General features: G+C 50.8%; 6 protein-coding genes across 6 annotated transcripts; 3 read left to right on the top strand and 3 right to left on the bottom strand.

Annotated features, from left to right (window-relative positions):
• The first annotated feature begins 1,520 nt into the window (after nt 1-1,520).
• V1518DRAFT_414068 (general substrate transporter) lies at nt 1,521-3,572 on the top strand. Its single transcript, XM_066903459.1, has one exon. The coding sequence runs from the start codon at nt 1,593-1,595 to the stop codon at nt 3,189-3,191; it is 1,599 nt and encodes a 532-aa protein (XP_066760915.1). The 5' UTR covers nt 1,521-1,592; the 3' UTR covers nt 3,192-3,572.
• Nucleotides 3,573-3,893: 321 nt separating this feature from the next.
• On the bottom strand, nt 3,894-6,309 carry V1518DRAFT_414073 (uncharacterized protein). The gene is made up of 4 exons (XM_066903460.1): nt 5,792-6,309; nt 5,379-5,737; nt 5,157-5,322; nt 3,894-5,097 (listed from the first exon to the last, which is right to left on the bottom strand). Exons 1-4 carry the CDS (start codon nt 6,024-6,026, stop codon nt 4,130-4,132), a joined length of 1,728 nt encoding a protein of 575 aa, XP_066760916.1. The 5' UTR covers nt 6,027-6,309; the 3' UTR covers nt 3,894-4,129.
• A 163-nt stretch (nt 6,310-6,472) lies between these two features.
• Nucleotides 6,473-8,822, top strand: V1518DRAFT_414075 (major facilitator superfamily domain-containing protein). Its single transcript, XM_066903461.1, has one exon. The coding sequence runs from the start codon at nt 6,835-6,837 to the stop codon at nt 8,650-8,652; it is 1,818 nt and encodes a 605-aa protein (XP_066760917.1). The 5' UTR covers nt 6,473-6,834; the 3' UTR covers nt 8,653-8,822.
• Nucleotides 8,823-8,830: 8 nt separating this feature from the next.
• V1518DRAFT_414077 (P-loop containing nucleoside triphosphate hydrolase protein) lies at nt 8,831-10,210 on the top strand. The gene is made up of 2 exons (XM_066903462.1): nt 8,831-9,263; nt 9,321-10,210. The coding sequence occupies exons 1-2, from the start codon at nt 9,021-9,023 to the stop codon at nt 10,098-10,100; spliced, it is 1,023 nt and encodes a 340-aa protein (XP_066760918.1). The 5' UTR covers nt 8,831-9,020; the 3' UTR covers nt 10,101-10,210.
• Nucleotides 9,939-12,070, bottom strand: V1518DRAFT_414079 (Alpha/Beta hydrolase protein). The gene has a single exon (XM_066903463.1). The coding sequence runs from the start codon at nt 11,834-11,836 to the stop codon at nt 10,202-10,204; it is 1,635 nt and encodes a 544-aa protein (XP_066760919.1). The 5' UTR covers nt 11,837-12,070; the 3' UTR covers nt 9,939-10,201.
• Nucleotides 12,071-12,192: 122 nt separating this feature from the next.
• V1518DRAFT_454985 (putative adipose-regulatory protein-domain-containing protein) lies at nt 12,193-13,635 on the bottom strand. The gene is made up of 2 exons (XM_066906547.1): nt 13,549-13,635; nt 12,193-13,494 (listed from the first exon to the last, which is right to left on the bottom strand). The coding sequence occupies exons 1-2, from the start codon at nt 13,561-13,563 to the stop codon at nt 12,241-12,243; spliced, it is 1,269 nt and encodes a 422-aa protein (XP_066760920.1). The 5' UTR covers nt 13,564-13,635; the 3' UTR covers nt 12,193-12,240.
• Nucleotides 13,636-13,904: the final 269 nt, after the last annotated feature.

Genomic DNA, 13,904 nt, shown 5'->3' on the forward strand with positions numbered 1-13,904 from the left:
GGACGGCGACGCCGGGAACGTGCCTCGGGCGGGGCCAACAGGGCATGCGAAAACGCGGAGTACGGAGATACTTTGTTGCAGCTCCGCGGCTCTCGCTCGAGTGGGCCACCTGTGCCTTGAGCGCGAGCCCCTTCTTCACCGCACCAAAAGGTTGGGCGTCAAGTTTCGGCACGCCGTCCGAAACCCTTGCTGTTCGCGTCTTGGAATTACCGCGATCGGTCACAGTCCAGGTATCTCACCTGGTGTGAGAGTGCGCGAATGATAATATGTGGGTGAGCTCGTGATGCTCTGTGACGTAGGGGAGCCGTGGCTATGACGTATCGCTCGCGCCCTGTCCGCTAGCGGCTGCGCTTGCTCCGAACCACATCTTGACCTGCCGCAGTCCTCGGCAGGAGGCCGACAGGCAGCCAGGCACGGACTCTCACTCCCCGCAAGTGGATTGTGAATCCGCAGGTGTGAATTTAGATTTTGTAGCTCACTCCTTGTTCTAGGTGGTTTCAGTGATTGTTCACGCGCATTGATCACCTACCGCCGAAAGCGCGAAAAACTACAGAGATGGCCATGAAGACGCCAAAGACTATGGCCAATAAGCGATGCTACCGACGGGACTTGCTAGTCAGTCTGTCACATATGTCGTGCAACACCACTGCCGTGAGTCGTAAGCATTGTCAGGCGATGGAGGAAGAGACACAAGCAGTTTAAAACAGACGTAAACCGAATCTTGTCTGGGCTTGGAACACGCGGACAACGTAGCTTTACGGACAAGAGAGAGGAAAGTATAACTTCGTGTAGGCGTATGAACGTCAGGTCAAATGACTGGCTGGTTGCCAGCGAGCACGACGATCGCCCGTCGCCCATGAAAACATGGCCGCGCCGCGCCGCGCAGTCCGCGTTCACGAGATCTCTCGCCGTGTCTTTCACTGTGCTTTGGCCAGCGAAACTGCGGGGTCTCGTCCGCAGCGGCGCCTGAAGGCGTGGTCGTGATGCTGCGAGCTGCTGCGAGCTGCTGCTTAGGAGTGTCCTCTGGCCGTTTCCGGCTGGCGAAACGATCGGCCGGGCCGAACCCAGGAATGAAGAAGGGCTGCTCAGGAGATCACCGCCGGTCGCTTACTCTGCTCACAGCACGGAAAAAATTCGGACCGGCCCGAACTCTAACCCAGAAACGGGCAACCAAAAACGCACTATCGGCGCCTCTCTGCCCACTTGTTCTGAACACACCACCGCGGCAGGCCATATCATGTCAAGAGGTACCGCCCGCCGCGCACTATACCCAGTCAAGGTTTTGCAGCACCTTGTGCAGCATGATGGCCCCGGCGCGTCGCTGTTCGACCCCGCCGAATTGCCTGCTCACAGCTGGGGTCTCCCCCGCACGATAACCCCGTCTGTCTGCTGCTGTTCTCGCCTCCCCGCCACCGCGTTTCCCCGGGGGTCCTCGTCGCGTGCGCTCATACCCTGGCTCCCTGACCACTTGTGAACTTCTATATAAAGCCTTCTGTCCCCCGCTCGTTGCTTCTTCCCCACACCTCCAGATTTCCCCGGTCTGACATTTCTCTGTCCTCTCTATCTTCCTCGCTCAGCGACTCTTATTTGCAATGGCTGGTGGTGCAGTTGTTCCCGCTAGCGCCCACATGGACCGCATCGAGGCGCCGGTCACCTTCAAGGCCTACATGATGTGCGCCTTCGCTGCCTTTGGCGGTATCTTCTTTGGCTACGACTCTGGATACGTTTCCGGCGTCATGGCTATGGACTACTTCATTGAGCTCTTCACTGGCAAGGACCCGTCGGACTCTGATTTCGCTCTCCCCTCATGGCAGAAGTCCTTGATTACCTCCATTCTCTCGGCCGGTACTTTCTTTGGCGCACTTATGGCTGGTGACTGCGCTGACTTCTTTGGACGTCGTTTCACCATCATTATGGGCTGCGTTGTGTTCTTGATTGGCGATATCCTGCAGACTGCCTCCACCTCGCTCGGTCTTCTCGTTGCTGGCCGTCTCATTGCTGGCTTCGGTGTTGGTTTCGTCTCATCTACCATCATTCTCTACATGTCGGAGATCGCTCCTCGCAAGGTCCGTGGTATGCTCGTCTCCGGATACCAGTTCTGCGTCACCATCGGTCTCCTGCTCGCTTCCTGCGTGGACTATGGTACCGAGAATCGCAACGATTCCGGCTCTTACCGCATTCCGATCGCTCTTCAGATGCTCTGGGCTCTTATTCTCGGTGGCGGTTTGTTCTTCCTTCCTGAGTCTCCCCGTTACTTTGTTATGAAGGACCAGCTCGACAAGGCCGCGGTCGTTCTTGCGCGTCTTCGTGGCCAGCCGCGCGACTCGGAGTTCATTGAGTCCGAGCTTACCGAGATCGTCGCCAACCTTGAGTACGAGCGTCGTGTGATCCCTCAGACTGGCTACATTCACAGCTGGCTCAACTGCTTCTCTGGTTCCCTCTGGAATGGCAACAGCAATCTCCGTCGCACGATTCTCGGAACTTCGCTGCAGATGATGCAGCAGTGGACCGGTATCAACTTCATTTTCTACTTTGGTACCACCTTCTTCGAGGAGCTCGGGACGATTTCCAACTCGTTCTTGATCAGCTTGATCACTACTCTTGTCAACGTGTGCTCGACCCCCATCTCGTTCTGGACTATCGAGAAGTTTGGCCGTCGTCCTCTCATGATCTGGGGTGCCTTTGGCATGCTTGTGTGCGAGTTCATTATTGCCATCATCGGTGTCACCGACGGTCAGAACTCCCACGCTGTCAGCGCTATGATTGCCTTCATTTGCATTTACATTTTCTTCTTCGCATCCACCTGGGGTCCCGGCGCGTGGGTCTTGATCGGTGAGATCTTCCCTCTTCCCATCCGATCCCGCGGTGTTGCGTTATCGACTGCTTCCAACTGGTTGTGGAATTGCATTATCGCCGTCATCACTCCTTACATGGTCGACACCGACGAGGCCAACCTTAGCGCCAAGGTCTTCTTCGTCTGGGGCTCGCTCTGCACCTGCTGCTTCGTCTACGCTTACTTCTTGATTCCGGAGACCAAGGGCCTTACCCTCGAGCAGGTCGACAAAATGATGGAGGAGACTTCGCCCCGTACCTCCAGCAAGTGGGTTGCTTCTACTACCTTCGCGAGTGAGATGGGTCTTACCGAAGAGAAGGTCGCTGCCGAGACTATCGAGAACAAGGAGGAAGTTTAATCGGTGTAACGTCAGTTTTGTATTTTAGCACTGAAGAGTTGGCGTTTGTGATATCATGAGTCAAGGTTGAGCATCAAAATAATAGTACCCAATTTATGCTCGTCTTTATCCTCCTTTAACCAAACCGGTACTCTAGCAAGCAATCAAGAGCTCGCAGCACTTAGTGCAGTAATCCGACTACTTTACGCGATACCGTTCCGTTGCGTGCTGCTTCTCGTGCATGCCTAAGCCTGATATTTCTGAAACAATCCGGCATTCCAAGTAAAATTTTAGTTCGAACCTCCGTACTGCTAAATATCCAATTGGAAGTGTGACTCGGCCGCAGCCTCGGATTAACGTAGCGCCGTCGTCTAACATCGCGACGGTTAGAGCGCGGCTAAAATCATGTCCGAGCGGTGGCCCCCCACTTGATCCGGCAGGAGCGTGGGGCCACAGTGCTGCCCGCCGCGCTTGCGAGGCACTGCGCGGCACAAGCACAACCCCTGGCCACCCGCCCCCACAATTCCGACCACTCTACAGTCCAGCCACAGATCTTGTCGTCAGGCATACGGCGGTCAATCTGCAAACTCACGGAATGTGCGCTGAGCGTAAACCTGCCAGCCCAAAGCTGCCGGATCACAAGCTCACGCATCTCGTGGTGCCGTCTGCGCTATGAGCAGCAATCTGCAATGCGACCGCATCCATCAATATGAAATAAAGACTGATCTTATCACGACTTGGGGTGAGCACAGAGCAAACGTCCCAACTTTTGCAGCTTGTGACTTTCGCACTAACATGCCGCTTCCGACCAGTCCGGTGGTCTGCAGCATGCGCGAAATCCAACAAACTCGGGATGGTTTGACCGGTGTAAAATATACTCATTTGCCTAAAGAGCAACACACAACTTCTCACAAAACAATAATGTCAACAACGCACTGAGCCATAAAGAAAGCTGCAATTCATATTTTCTTTGCCGACTCCACTGCAGCCACCGGAGGATAATCTATCTTGGCCGGATCCAGGTAGAATGCTAGGTCAGCTCCAGCGATACGCTCACGATGCGACCATCCGTTTCCAAACCAGCCCATCTCGTTGCCATGAACAAACTCGTAATCGTAATCTTCCCATCGCGGATTCCCAAACGCGGTGATGGCGTGCAGTGAGGAGCCGGGCCACAGCGCACTAATTCTTCCGTTCGAAGTTCCGCCCTTGTACCACGATCGGCAGGGTAACGAAAACACAGTGTCCTTGAAGTAGTCAGTGCAGAAATTGACGAAGTTCTTAACGCATCGCTTCTTGATCTCCATAGACTTGAGGTTCTCGCGCTGCATCTTGCGGATAGCGTAGGAAACGTAGTCGCCGATGTACTCCAGCATTATACTCAAGCTGCCACTTCCAATCGCCGAGTTGGGGCCTAACGACATAAACATGTTCGGAAACCCGTCGGTCGTCATTGACAAGTACGTCTCAGGATACTTTGCCCACTTGTCGGTGAGGTTAGTTCCGTTCCGCCCGATGACTGGGAAACGGCCCGTATAGGTGGTATCAAAGCCTGTCGCGCAAATTATGGCATCAACCTCACGCAGCGTGCCATCCTTGGTCACAATGCCGGTAGGCACGATGCAATCAATTTCATCGCTGATGAAACTGACATTGTCTTTTGTCAAACTGCTAAGATAGCCCGGTCCGGGGGTGAGTCGGCGACAGCCAGGCGGAAAGCTAGGAAGAAGCTTTTCAAAGATCTCAGGCTTTGTGGCCAGCTTAGCTCGCATTCCAGCTTTGAATGCATCAGCAGCTTCCTGCGAAGATTGGCCGCGGAAAGTAATGTGATGGACCGACTGCAGCTCCTGTTCAATCATCTTGCGATACTTAAGGAAGAATTCAGGATCATTTTTGAAGTGTTTGAGCTCTTCGTCGCTAAACGTAACTATGCGCAACAGTTAGCGTGGAAGTTTCAAGAACTTTTAAAGAGATAATGGCACGAACAGTTGGCCTCGGTTGAGGTGTGCTTCTCAACTTCCTGAGGAGCAAAGGGAGAAGAGATCCACGTCTTTCCACGAACATAATTATCCAGGGATTTGACCTTGGGCTGAAGACTGGGCACAATCTGGATTGCACTAGAGCCTGAGCCAATCACGGCAATCGACTTTCCCTGTTCATCCAGTAAGAACCAATACCAGTACCGAAACACTTGAAAGAATCACGTACTGTAGCGTCCCAGCTGTCATCCCAGTGTGCGCTATGCATCAGGTCGCCTTTGAAATCATGGAGTCCGCTGATGCTTGGCCATTTCCATTCGTTGAGTGCACCCACGCACATGTACAAGATATCGCCAACATCTTCGAATGTTTCTCCGGAAATCAGGTTTTGAACGAGAACATGCCACTTCGCCGAGGGCTCGTCGTAGCGCGCAGACAGAATCTTGTGGTTCAACTTGATATATTTGTCAACTCCGTACTTGTGGCAAACGCCTTTCCAGTATTCAAAAATCTCGTGTCCGGATGCGTAAAATTGCGACCAGTTTGGATTCGGTTCAAAAGTGAGTTGATACGAATGCGCCGGGATGTCTGTGTGAAATTAGTCGAACACTCAATCAGAGCAGCACTCCAACGAGCACTCACCACACGCGACACCGGGATATCTGTTTTCGTACCACGTTCCAGATACCTCAGGATTTTTGTCGTATATCACAAGGTCGAGATTGGGAATGCGCTGTGGGAAGCGGATGCCGGCGATGATGCCAGAGATGCCGGCTCCTATAGTGATTACTTTGATCGGACGCGGTTCGTCGATGCTGCGGTTTTCCATAGAGATTGTCATGGCGGCAGCTGAGCAATAGCAAGAATCTGGAAGCATGGGCCTGTGAGTTGCTGCGATGTACTTATATTCAAGTTTGCCGACGAGAAGTCATGTGGGGAGCGTGTTGAACAACGTCCAAGACTACCAGAACCGAAGTCTGCGTACCCCATCTTCAATAACCCCACACTGAAATCCCTGACCGTGAACTCTACGGCGCGAGAAGTTTGTCAAGAGTCAGGAGAGTATACACGCAGTGCGGCAATGTGGGGATTGTGCGGGGAAGCACGTCGCGTCTGCGGCGGGGTATCGTTGTACCGCGGGGCGGCAAGCCCAGCCGACGCCGCAGCAGTACAGCCGCATGTAACGCGGCTGTCCGCTTACGAGGGTTTAGTGCTCAGGGGCTGCCACCTTGCGTGGCTGAGCATGGCACTTGAATGCGGCTTGAGTCTTGTGATGAGACGACGTCATCGCACTGTCTTGCCTGGCAAGGTCCCACCGATCCCGTCCCCGACATCTATGCGATGACGTGACGACCACCGACCCTCCAGAAGCTGCTTGAGCAGTCTGCGAGAGCTGCTACGTCGCAGCAGGATGCTATTGCGCTGTCTCTACGCAAAAATACAGGGTCGTGAGCTTGCGCGCCTTGCATGTTCGGACGATCTGTGGATACTTCTAGCTTGACCTCAAAGCGGGCCGACAAGCAATGCAGTTTGTGCCGAGCCATATAACGCCTTCCGGCTATGAGCTGTGCCGCTATATGCGTGATGCCTTATACCGTTAATTTAAATCTAGGTGCCTCTCACGACCTTATCCTCTCGCCCGCCACTGTGTTTGTTCATACTCTCGTTTGCACAGTGCTAGACCTATGGCTTCAGGCGTTTCGGAAAAAGCTGGGGACCACACACCGCCTGTAAATCAATCCAGCAGTATCAATACGCAAGTGCCAAGACGTCCTTCACGTTCTGTGAGTTATGCATCGACTGTAAGCCGAAATGGCGCGGTTAATGGAGGGGCCTTGCCGAGGCTTCGGCAGCGCAGCACGACGCAGCAGCTGTCTACAGTCGATAATGATGATGACGACTCGAGTGCCAGAGACTACTATCTAGCACGAATCCCGACCGTCTACAATGCGAGCGACGAAGATGAGCTGCAGCGAGTCATTACTGCAAAGTCGATCCATCAGGAAACAGTTGGACAGCAGGTCAAACCAGCAGCTCCGTTGGTGGTGCCGTTTGGTCGTGGACGTTCTTATCCTCCTATGCCGCCGGACATTGACATCTACCTGGTTGATTTTGACGGCGTTAAAGATCCAATGCATCCCCAGAACTGGCATATCAGACAGAAAGTTACAGTCATGGTCGTCCTTGGATTTGCTACATTTGTCGTTGCCTGGGGGTCCTCAATATTTTCGCCCACAACAACTACTATTCAGGAGATATATGGCGTAGGCCATGTTGTCGCTACTCTCGCGATTTCTCTATACGTGTTGGGATTTGCTTCGGGTCCATTGCTATGGGGACCCTGTTCCGAGCTATACGGTCGAAAGCTCCCGGTCGTGATATCCATGTTTATATTTGCGATTTTCCATCTTGCCGTTGCCAGGGCGCATGATCTGCAAACGATCATGATCTGCCGCTTCTTTGCTGGCTTCTTCGGTGCCTCGTGTCTAGCAGTAGTACCCGCAGCGTTTGCAGATATGTTTGGCAACAAGACCCGCGGAACTGCTATTGCGATCTTTTCCGCAAACGTGTTTACAGCTCCGATTATTGCTCCTGTGGTCGGGTCTTTCATTGTGAATAGCTATCTCGGTTGGCGCTGGACAGAGTATCTAACTTGTATTATGGCTTTTTGTGCGTTTATCTTAGTGGCATTGTTCATGAAAGAGACATTTGCTCCTCAAGTTCTTGTCGATAAGGCAGAGTATCTTCGTCGCACAACTGGAAATTGGTGCATTCGCGCCCAGCAAGAGGAGCGCGTGCTTGATTTCGAAGAGCTCGTTGAGCGCAACGTGTCCCGACCTATTCGCATGCTAATTACGGAGCCGATTTTGGCGCTGGTATCCATATACACTGCATTTATCTACGGGATTTTATATCTATTGTTAGAGGCCTATCCTATTATTTTCTACGAAGGGTATGGCATGGAAGCATCAATATCTTCACTCCCATATCTGGGCCTCGCTATCGGTCAGACTCTTGGCTGTATTTTAGTCATCTCATTTGAACCTATGACGTATCGTCGAGTTCTTGCAAATGGTGGTCGCGTGATTCCAGAATTACGCTTAATTCCTTGCATTATCGGCTCGCTATTCTTTACTGCCGGTCTGTTTTGGTTGACATGGACTGGTGCTTATCATCAGTCTGTACCATGGATAGTTCCGACTTTGTCTGGACTTTTCACCGGTATTGGTTTGATATCAATATTTCTCACTGCTTTGAACTATATTATCGAATCATATCTCGTGTTTGCCGCATCTGCCGTTGCAGCCAATACGTTCATTCGATCGGCTTTCGGCGCTGCATTTCCTCTATTTGGTACTGCGCTGTTCCACAACCTTCATACGCAATGGGCTGGTACCTTACTGGGTTGTCTCGCCATGATATTACTACCAGTTCCGGTGCTCTTCTATGCATACGGCGCAAGGTTGAGAAAGGTTTCAAAATACGCACCGGACTTGAGTTGAATACTGCCGTTGTTCAATAGTTGGATTGTATGCGCTAAGCTGTAAAATAAAATGATATATTCAGATGTCGATTACATGATAATTGTCAAAGGCAGGTACATTCTAATCGAAGAACAGAGAAGCGCACTAGTCAGTTGTCGAACAGTCGAATTAAGAGTATATTGTGTCCAGTTTCGCAGTGAGAGTCTGCTAAATTGTGCAGTGCGGATAGCAAGTGTTGCTCGAGTAGACTGATATATGATTTGCTGTCGTAGCTGATGTTCAGTTGCTCTCGTGGCTTCCCTCTGTTCATCGTCGTCGCTGCGTGAACCGACGGGGCAGAAAGAGCAAAGTGGGTTGTCGCTTCCCCACATAAGCCGCAGCGTATTATGAACCCTTCTCTGCAGCTTATCTGGCGCCGAACCACCCGACTCTTCACGGCCGTGAAGGCACGGCGAATTATCTTTTATGCGCAAATGTCGACCTTCGTCGACGACAAATCGCCGGTGTGCATACCATTCATCCTCGGACAGTATACGAAGCATGTGGAGGAATATAAGCTGAAGAATCTCGACATACCGCCATTCTTTATTGGAATCAACGGTCTGCAAGGCGTGGGCAAGACGACGTTGGTACGTGAGAGCGTCATTCTTTCCAACGCCAATTGATATACTTACTTAGTTGTACAGGTAACTAATTTGGAGCACATATTCAAAGCTCCGCCATATTCGCTACCAGTTGTCGTATTCTCCATCGACGACTTGTACCTTTCACACTCCGACCAGGGGCTAGTCGCGAAGGAGAATTCGTCAAATCCTCTGGTGCAGCACCGCGGTGAGCCAGGAACACATGACATGATACTTGCGCGGACTATATTTTCTGCGTTAAAGGCAGGAGAAGAAGTGTCAATTCCATTCTACGACAAATCGCAATTCAATGGCGCTGGCGACAGAGCGCCAAAGTCGCGCTGGCGTACAGTGAATGTGCATGGACAGGAAACGGCAAAGATTATCATTTTCGAGGGCTGGTGTGTTGGATTTCGCGCAATTTCCGAACAAGAAATTCGGACAAAATATCTCGAATCACAAGAGGCCGCCGCGAAGGAGAAGTATGGTCAGACTAGTCGAACCACTCTTTGGAAGTACACGCCGGAAGATCTTCTGTTTGTTAACACTCGGCTCAAAGACTACGATATTATGACGGATAATTTCAACGTGTTTGTGCATCTTGACGCTCTAGATACAGAGTTTGTGTACAAATGGCGACAGCAGCAGGAATCTGAACTTCGCGCGCGGACAGGTCGCGGCATGTCTGATGAGCAAGTCGTGGCATTTGTGGATGGATACTATCCTGCTTATGAGCTTTATTCTAAGGGATTACGGGAAGGTGTCATCCGCGGTCATCGGGGGCGTCAATTGCGCATCGTGGTCAATGGGGAACGCAAAATTGTCAGCACGGCAATCATTTGAATTATTCCTGAGACATTACTGGTGTAGCCTTCTCAAAAACTGCATGGATTAATTTTGTTTGTTCACGTAGCGTTTCAACATGAAATTTCGCATACATTGGATTAAGAAAGGATAGTCAACCACTCCTTAACATGGCGTCCATTCTTCTCAATATCTTCTTCCTCTGTCATGACCTCCCAAGTACCATCTCCATCTGCGGCTATAACACCGACCTTCGCCTGGTCCCACGGCTTGATACCATAACCGTATTCAATCCACTTTGTAGCCAAACTGTCGCTGACCGTAGCTTCGCGCTTGACAAGCACAGGATCATCTTTGATACTAGGCTGGCTCTGCATCAACTTGACTAGGTTAGAAAACACATACAAAACGTCCAAAGCGTGGTTGCAGTATCCAAAGACTCGATTTTCCTTCTCGCTGAACAAGATATTCGCCTTGTCGAAATGGTACAAGTATGCCTTCTTCTTTCCGGTACCAGCTTTGTTGGGATCACGCGCGGCGGCATAAACTTGAGCATTGAACATAATAGATCCCACCATATACGTGTAATTCGCCAGTTCCTCTGTTGCAACCGCGGTACCTGTAATCAGCGATGGGACCTTGAAATCTTCAAGGATCTTCGGAATCTTGCCCATAACGTCAGAAGAGTATGAACGCTCAATCATCTCCGTCATTCTCTCCATTTTGTCCGGGGCATATTCATGTGCAAACAAAACGCCTTCATTTGCGCAGTCGCCAACTAAGAACGACTCGAGCCAATCCTGCTTAGCCGTAATCTCAATGGCCTTGTCGAGAACAAGCCTCTCCGAAAACAGTTCGCCATCAACAACAGGAAAGAAAACTTGAGGAAGCAAGTCAAAATCAATGAATCCTTCTGCAGGTAAGGCGAGAAGTTTCTCAAGCTTGCTCTCTCCGGGCTGGATTTCTCCGACAAAGTTCTTGACGATAAGATCATATATAGTCTCATGGAACGAGATTGGCTCCGGACCTAAAAGCGAGGCAAAACCAGATTCCAGAATTGCGCGCTTGAAAGGCGGATTCTCAGAAGCACCTGCTCCGACGATGAGTTGAGATACCGCAATCGCGCCCGCGCTCTCTCCAAACGCGGTGATCTCTTCAATATCACCGCCGAAGCCAGGTGCAAACTTCTTGATCCATGCAAGACCGTTTCGGAGATCGTAGAAGTAAAAGTTTCCAAATGGTTCGCCGTGAGACTTGTTGTACGCCTTGATCTCCTCACTGGCAAGGAAGCCAAACACGTTCAGTCGATATTGAATATTAATCACTATAACTGGCTTGCCGATTGCAATAGAACGCGACACCAATCCTCTTCCGTTCTCAATTCCAGAAACTGCGCCAAATCCCATACGATAAGCCCCGCCGTGAATCCATGTTAGAATTGGCACTGTCTGGCCCGGCTTGGTCAACAGCGAAGCAGGAACCGTGAGCGTCAGGTTCAAACAATCCAGCTCCGAATACCCAAAATCAGTAGGCTCAATTCGCCCGCCAAATGACGGAGTCTGGTGATACTTGACCAGATCGGGCTGCATACACGCCGGTCCGTAGGTTGTGAAGTCGGACTTCACAAGTTTATCCATCACCACAGACTGGCGAAAACGTCCCGGGACATCGGCGAATTTGATGCCTCGGAACTGCGCGATCGTGCCATTTTCCACAAGAACTCCAATCAGATGGCCGAGAAGAGGATGATCGTACTCAATTGTGTGTTCAGCCATGTTGGTGGTTGCGGCAGTGGGGCCGGAACTACTGCTTTGTCCGGCTTCAGTTCTGCTAGTCCCATTGTGCTCCACAGGTGCTTATCAATCTGGCCGTCCGCCATAATCGCCTCCTTCCCCCCCACGCAAGGTTCTGACCATCATCAGTCCTTCGGCCAATATGCAATTCCGTGAAGGTTACCAGGCCTCTAGAGCCACCATCACAGGCCTCCAGCCTGCCAGATAATACTGATCTCTCAGACGCCCCACTACCGACTCGCTTCCCCCCTGAGAATGGCCGCCAAGACGTACGCACTTTAACAAGCACTGAGCTCTGATCAGCACGCGCTCACTTTCTTTTAAAACCATCATAGTTTGCTATTATTTCAAGATCCATTTCATAGCTAATCAATTGAAAAGGTCGTTCATTTATTTTTATCAGTCTCAGCCTGAGCCAGAGGAACTGTGCTGCGTGTGTTCTCAGAGCTCGTGGCTCGACTACTCAGCGGTCTCCGACGTGGCACAGACTCCTTCCGGGCATCGCTCTGCGCTTCTTCCACGGATATTTCTGCGCTGAGATCCGCAGATGTATTTATCGGTGATTCGTCGTCGTCCATATCCTCAGATTCTGGCTCTGCAGCCACTATCTCCTCTGCAACCTGTTCGCTTCGGTCGGAAAGCTCCGTATCATCAGCTTCGCTGTCTCCAATATCCTCTTCTCCTGTGTCCTCGGCTGATAAATCAATTGTTTCGATTCTAGTAGTTGGCCGCACAAAATGCACAGGTTGAGCAGCTGCCAAACGTGTCGGTGCTTCTATATGCTTCTCGTTGTCGCCAAATATTAACATCGAGAAAATGCCCCAAACGACGGCTGCTGAGATTATCTCAATAGCCCAAAATGTAGTCACTGCAACGAAAAATGTTGTAAAATAGTACTTCCTCATAAGCCACCGCAAACCCTCCCACTCAACCTCCCATACCACATGCGCGTCGTAAATGTGAAGGATACGATCAATCTGTGCGGCAACATATTGTGGTCTATGATTGTCGCCGTTAAAAGCCCATCCCGACACGACCTCTATCTCGAGGACATCTTGCTGCTTCATCCACCCTGTCGTTAAAAAAGGGAAATAGAGTAGCGTCTCTAGTGAATCGAGCAATTCTGATTTGAACTCCAGTATGGCAGGACGATGTGCTTCGAGCAATGTCACATCCCTGAGAACTCCAGTTAACACTTCTGAAGTCGACGATAACAGGGCCAAGTTATGACGGGACAGTTGGCTAGTCAACCGATCAACAGGAATATCCGTCGATCTTGAAATTGCAGCAAGTGGATCAGTATCATAAATTTTCAGCGACAGCATGAAATTTCCCAACTTCGTGTTATGCACTGTCCTTGGTACGCCCAAATGTATCGATATCTTGTATTTTTGGTCAGAGATCAGAGACACGCTCTCAGTCAGCGCCGCAAACGTCGATGGTGCTTCGCCCGAGGAATAGTCGAAATACAGCGGCATGCTGACGCTATCATACGGAATATAGGATGCATAGAATGTAATGTATGCCAACACCGATACCGTGAACAACGTGGATCCTCCAATCACGGCAAGCGCGACGCGTACATAGGCGCGCAGCAGGGCCTTCGACAACAGCGCCCTCACTGGCCATAGTAACGGCATCTGTGTGAATGTCATTAGTTCTGACAATCCAATGCGTACCTATTATCTACTCACAAAAATGCTCTCCATATCAGCGCATAGTGATAACACAGTAGACAGATCTGATCTCTACCGACCGACTTGGGATCAGTCCGAGATCAAATCGGAGAGCTTATGACGTAGCCGCAAAATGAGGCCCGTTTTAAAAAAATACGTGCACAGGGCAAGGCATGTAAAAAATTTTTTCACCGACACCAGCAGGACTCGAACCTGCGCCTCGGAACGAGAAAAGATGTCGAACTGTAATTCGAGTCTTTCGCCTTAACCACTCGGCCATAGTGCCTATTCATGTTAAATCCATTATGATGCATAGTAATAGTGTCCAGATTTTGTAGCCCTCTTCGACTTCTGTTATTTTGTTCTTCCTGACT

Source organism: Limtongia smithiae (genome assembly GCF_038497785.1).
Source record: "Limtongia smithiae strain NRRL Y-17922 unplaced genomic scaffold V1518scaffold_3, whole genome shotgun sequence".
Classification (NCBI taxonomy): Eukaryota; Fungi; Ascomycota; class Lipomycetes; order Lipomycetales; family Lipomycetaceae; genus Limtongia; species Limtongia smithiae.

Excerpts from the sequence above, each read along its gene's own strand:
- V1518DRAFT_414073 (XM_066903460.1), bottom strand. The coding sequence starts at position 6,026 with ATGCTTCCAGATTCTTGCTATTGCTCAGCTGCCGCCATGACAATCTCT. Across the intron at positions 5,738-5,791 it reads ATATCCCGGTGTCGCGTGTG|ACATCCCGGCGCATTCGTAT; the intron begins GTGAGTGCTCGT and ends AATTTCACACAG. Across the intron at positions 5,098-5,156 it reads CACCTCAACCGAGGCCAACT|TTACGTTTAGCGACGAAGAG; the intron begins GTTCGTGCCATT and ends TGTTGCGCATAG.
- V1518DRAFT_414077 (XM_066903462.1), top strand. The coding sequence starts at position 9,021 with ATGAACCCTTCTCTGCAGCTTATCTGGCGCCGAACCACCCGACTCTTC. Across the intron at positions 9,264-9,320 it reads GCGTGGGCAAGACGACGTTG|GTAACTAATTTGGAGCACAT; the intron begins GTACGTGAGAGC and ends TTAGTTGTACAG.
- V1518DRAFT_414068 (XM_066903459.1), top strand. The coding sequence starts at position 1,593 with ATGGCTGGTGGTGCAGTTGTTCCCGCTAGCGCCCACATGGACCGCATC.
- V1518DRAFT_414075 (XM_066903461.1), top strand. The coding sequence starts at position 6,835 with ATGGCTTCAGGCGTTTCGGAAAAAGCTGGGGACCACACACCGCCTGTA.
- V1518DRAFT_414079 (XM_066903463.1), bottom strand. The coding sequence starts at position 11,836 with ATGGCTGAACACACAATTGAGTACGATCATCCTCTTCTCGGCCATCTG.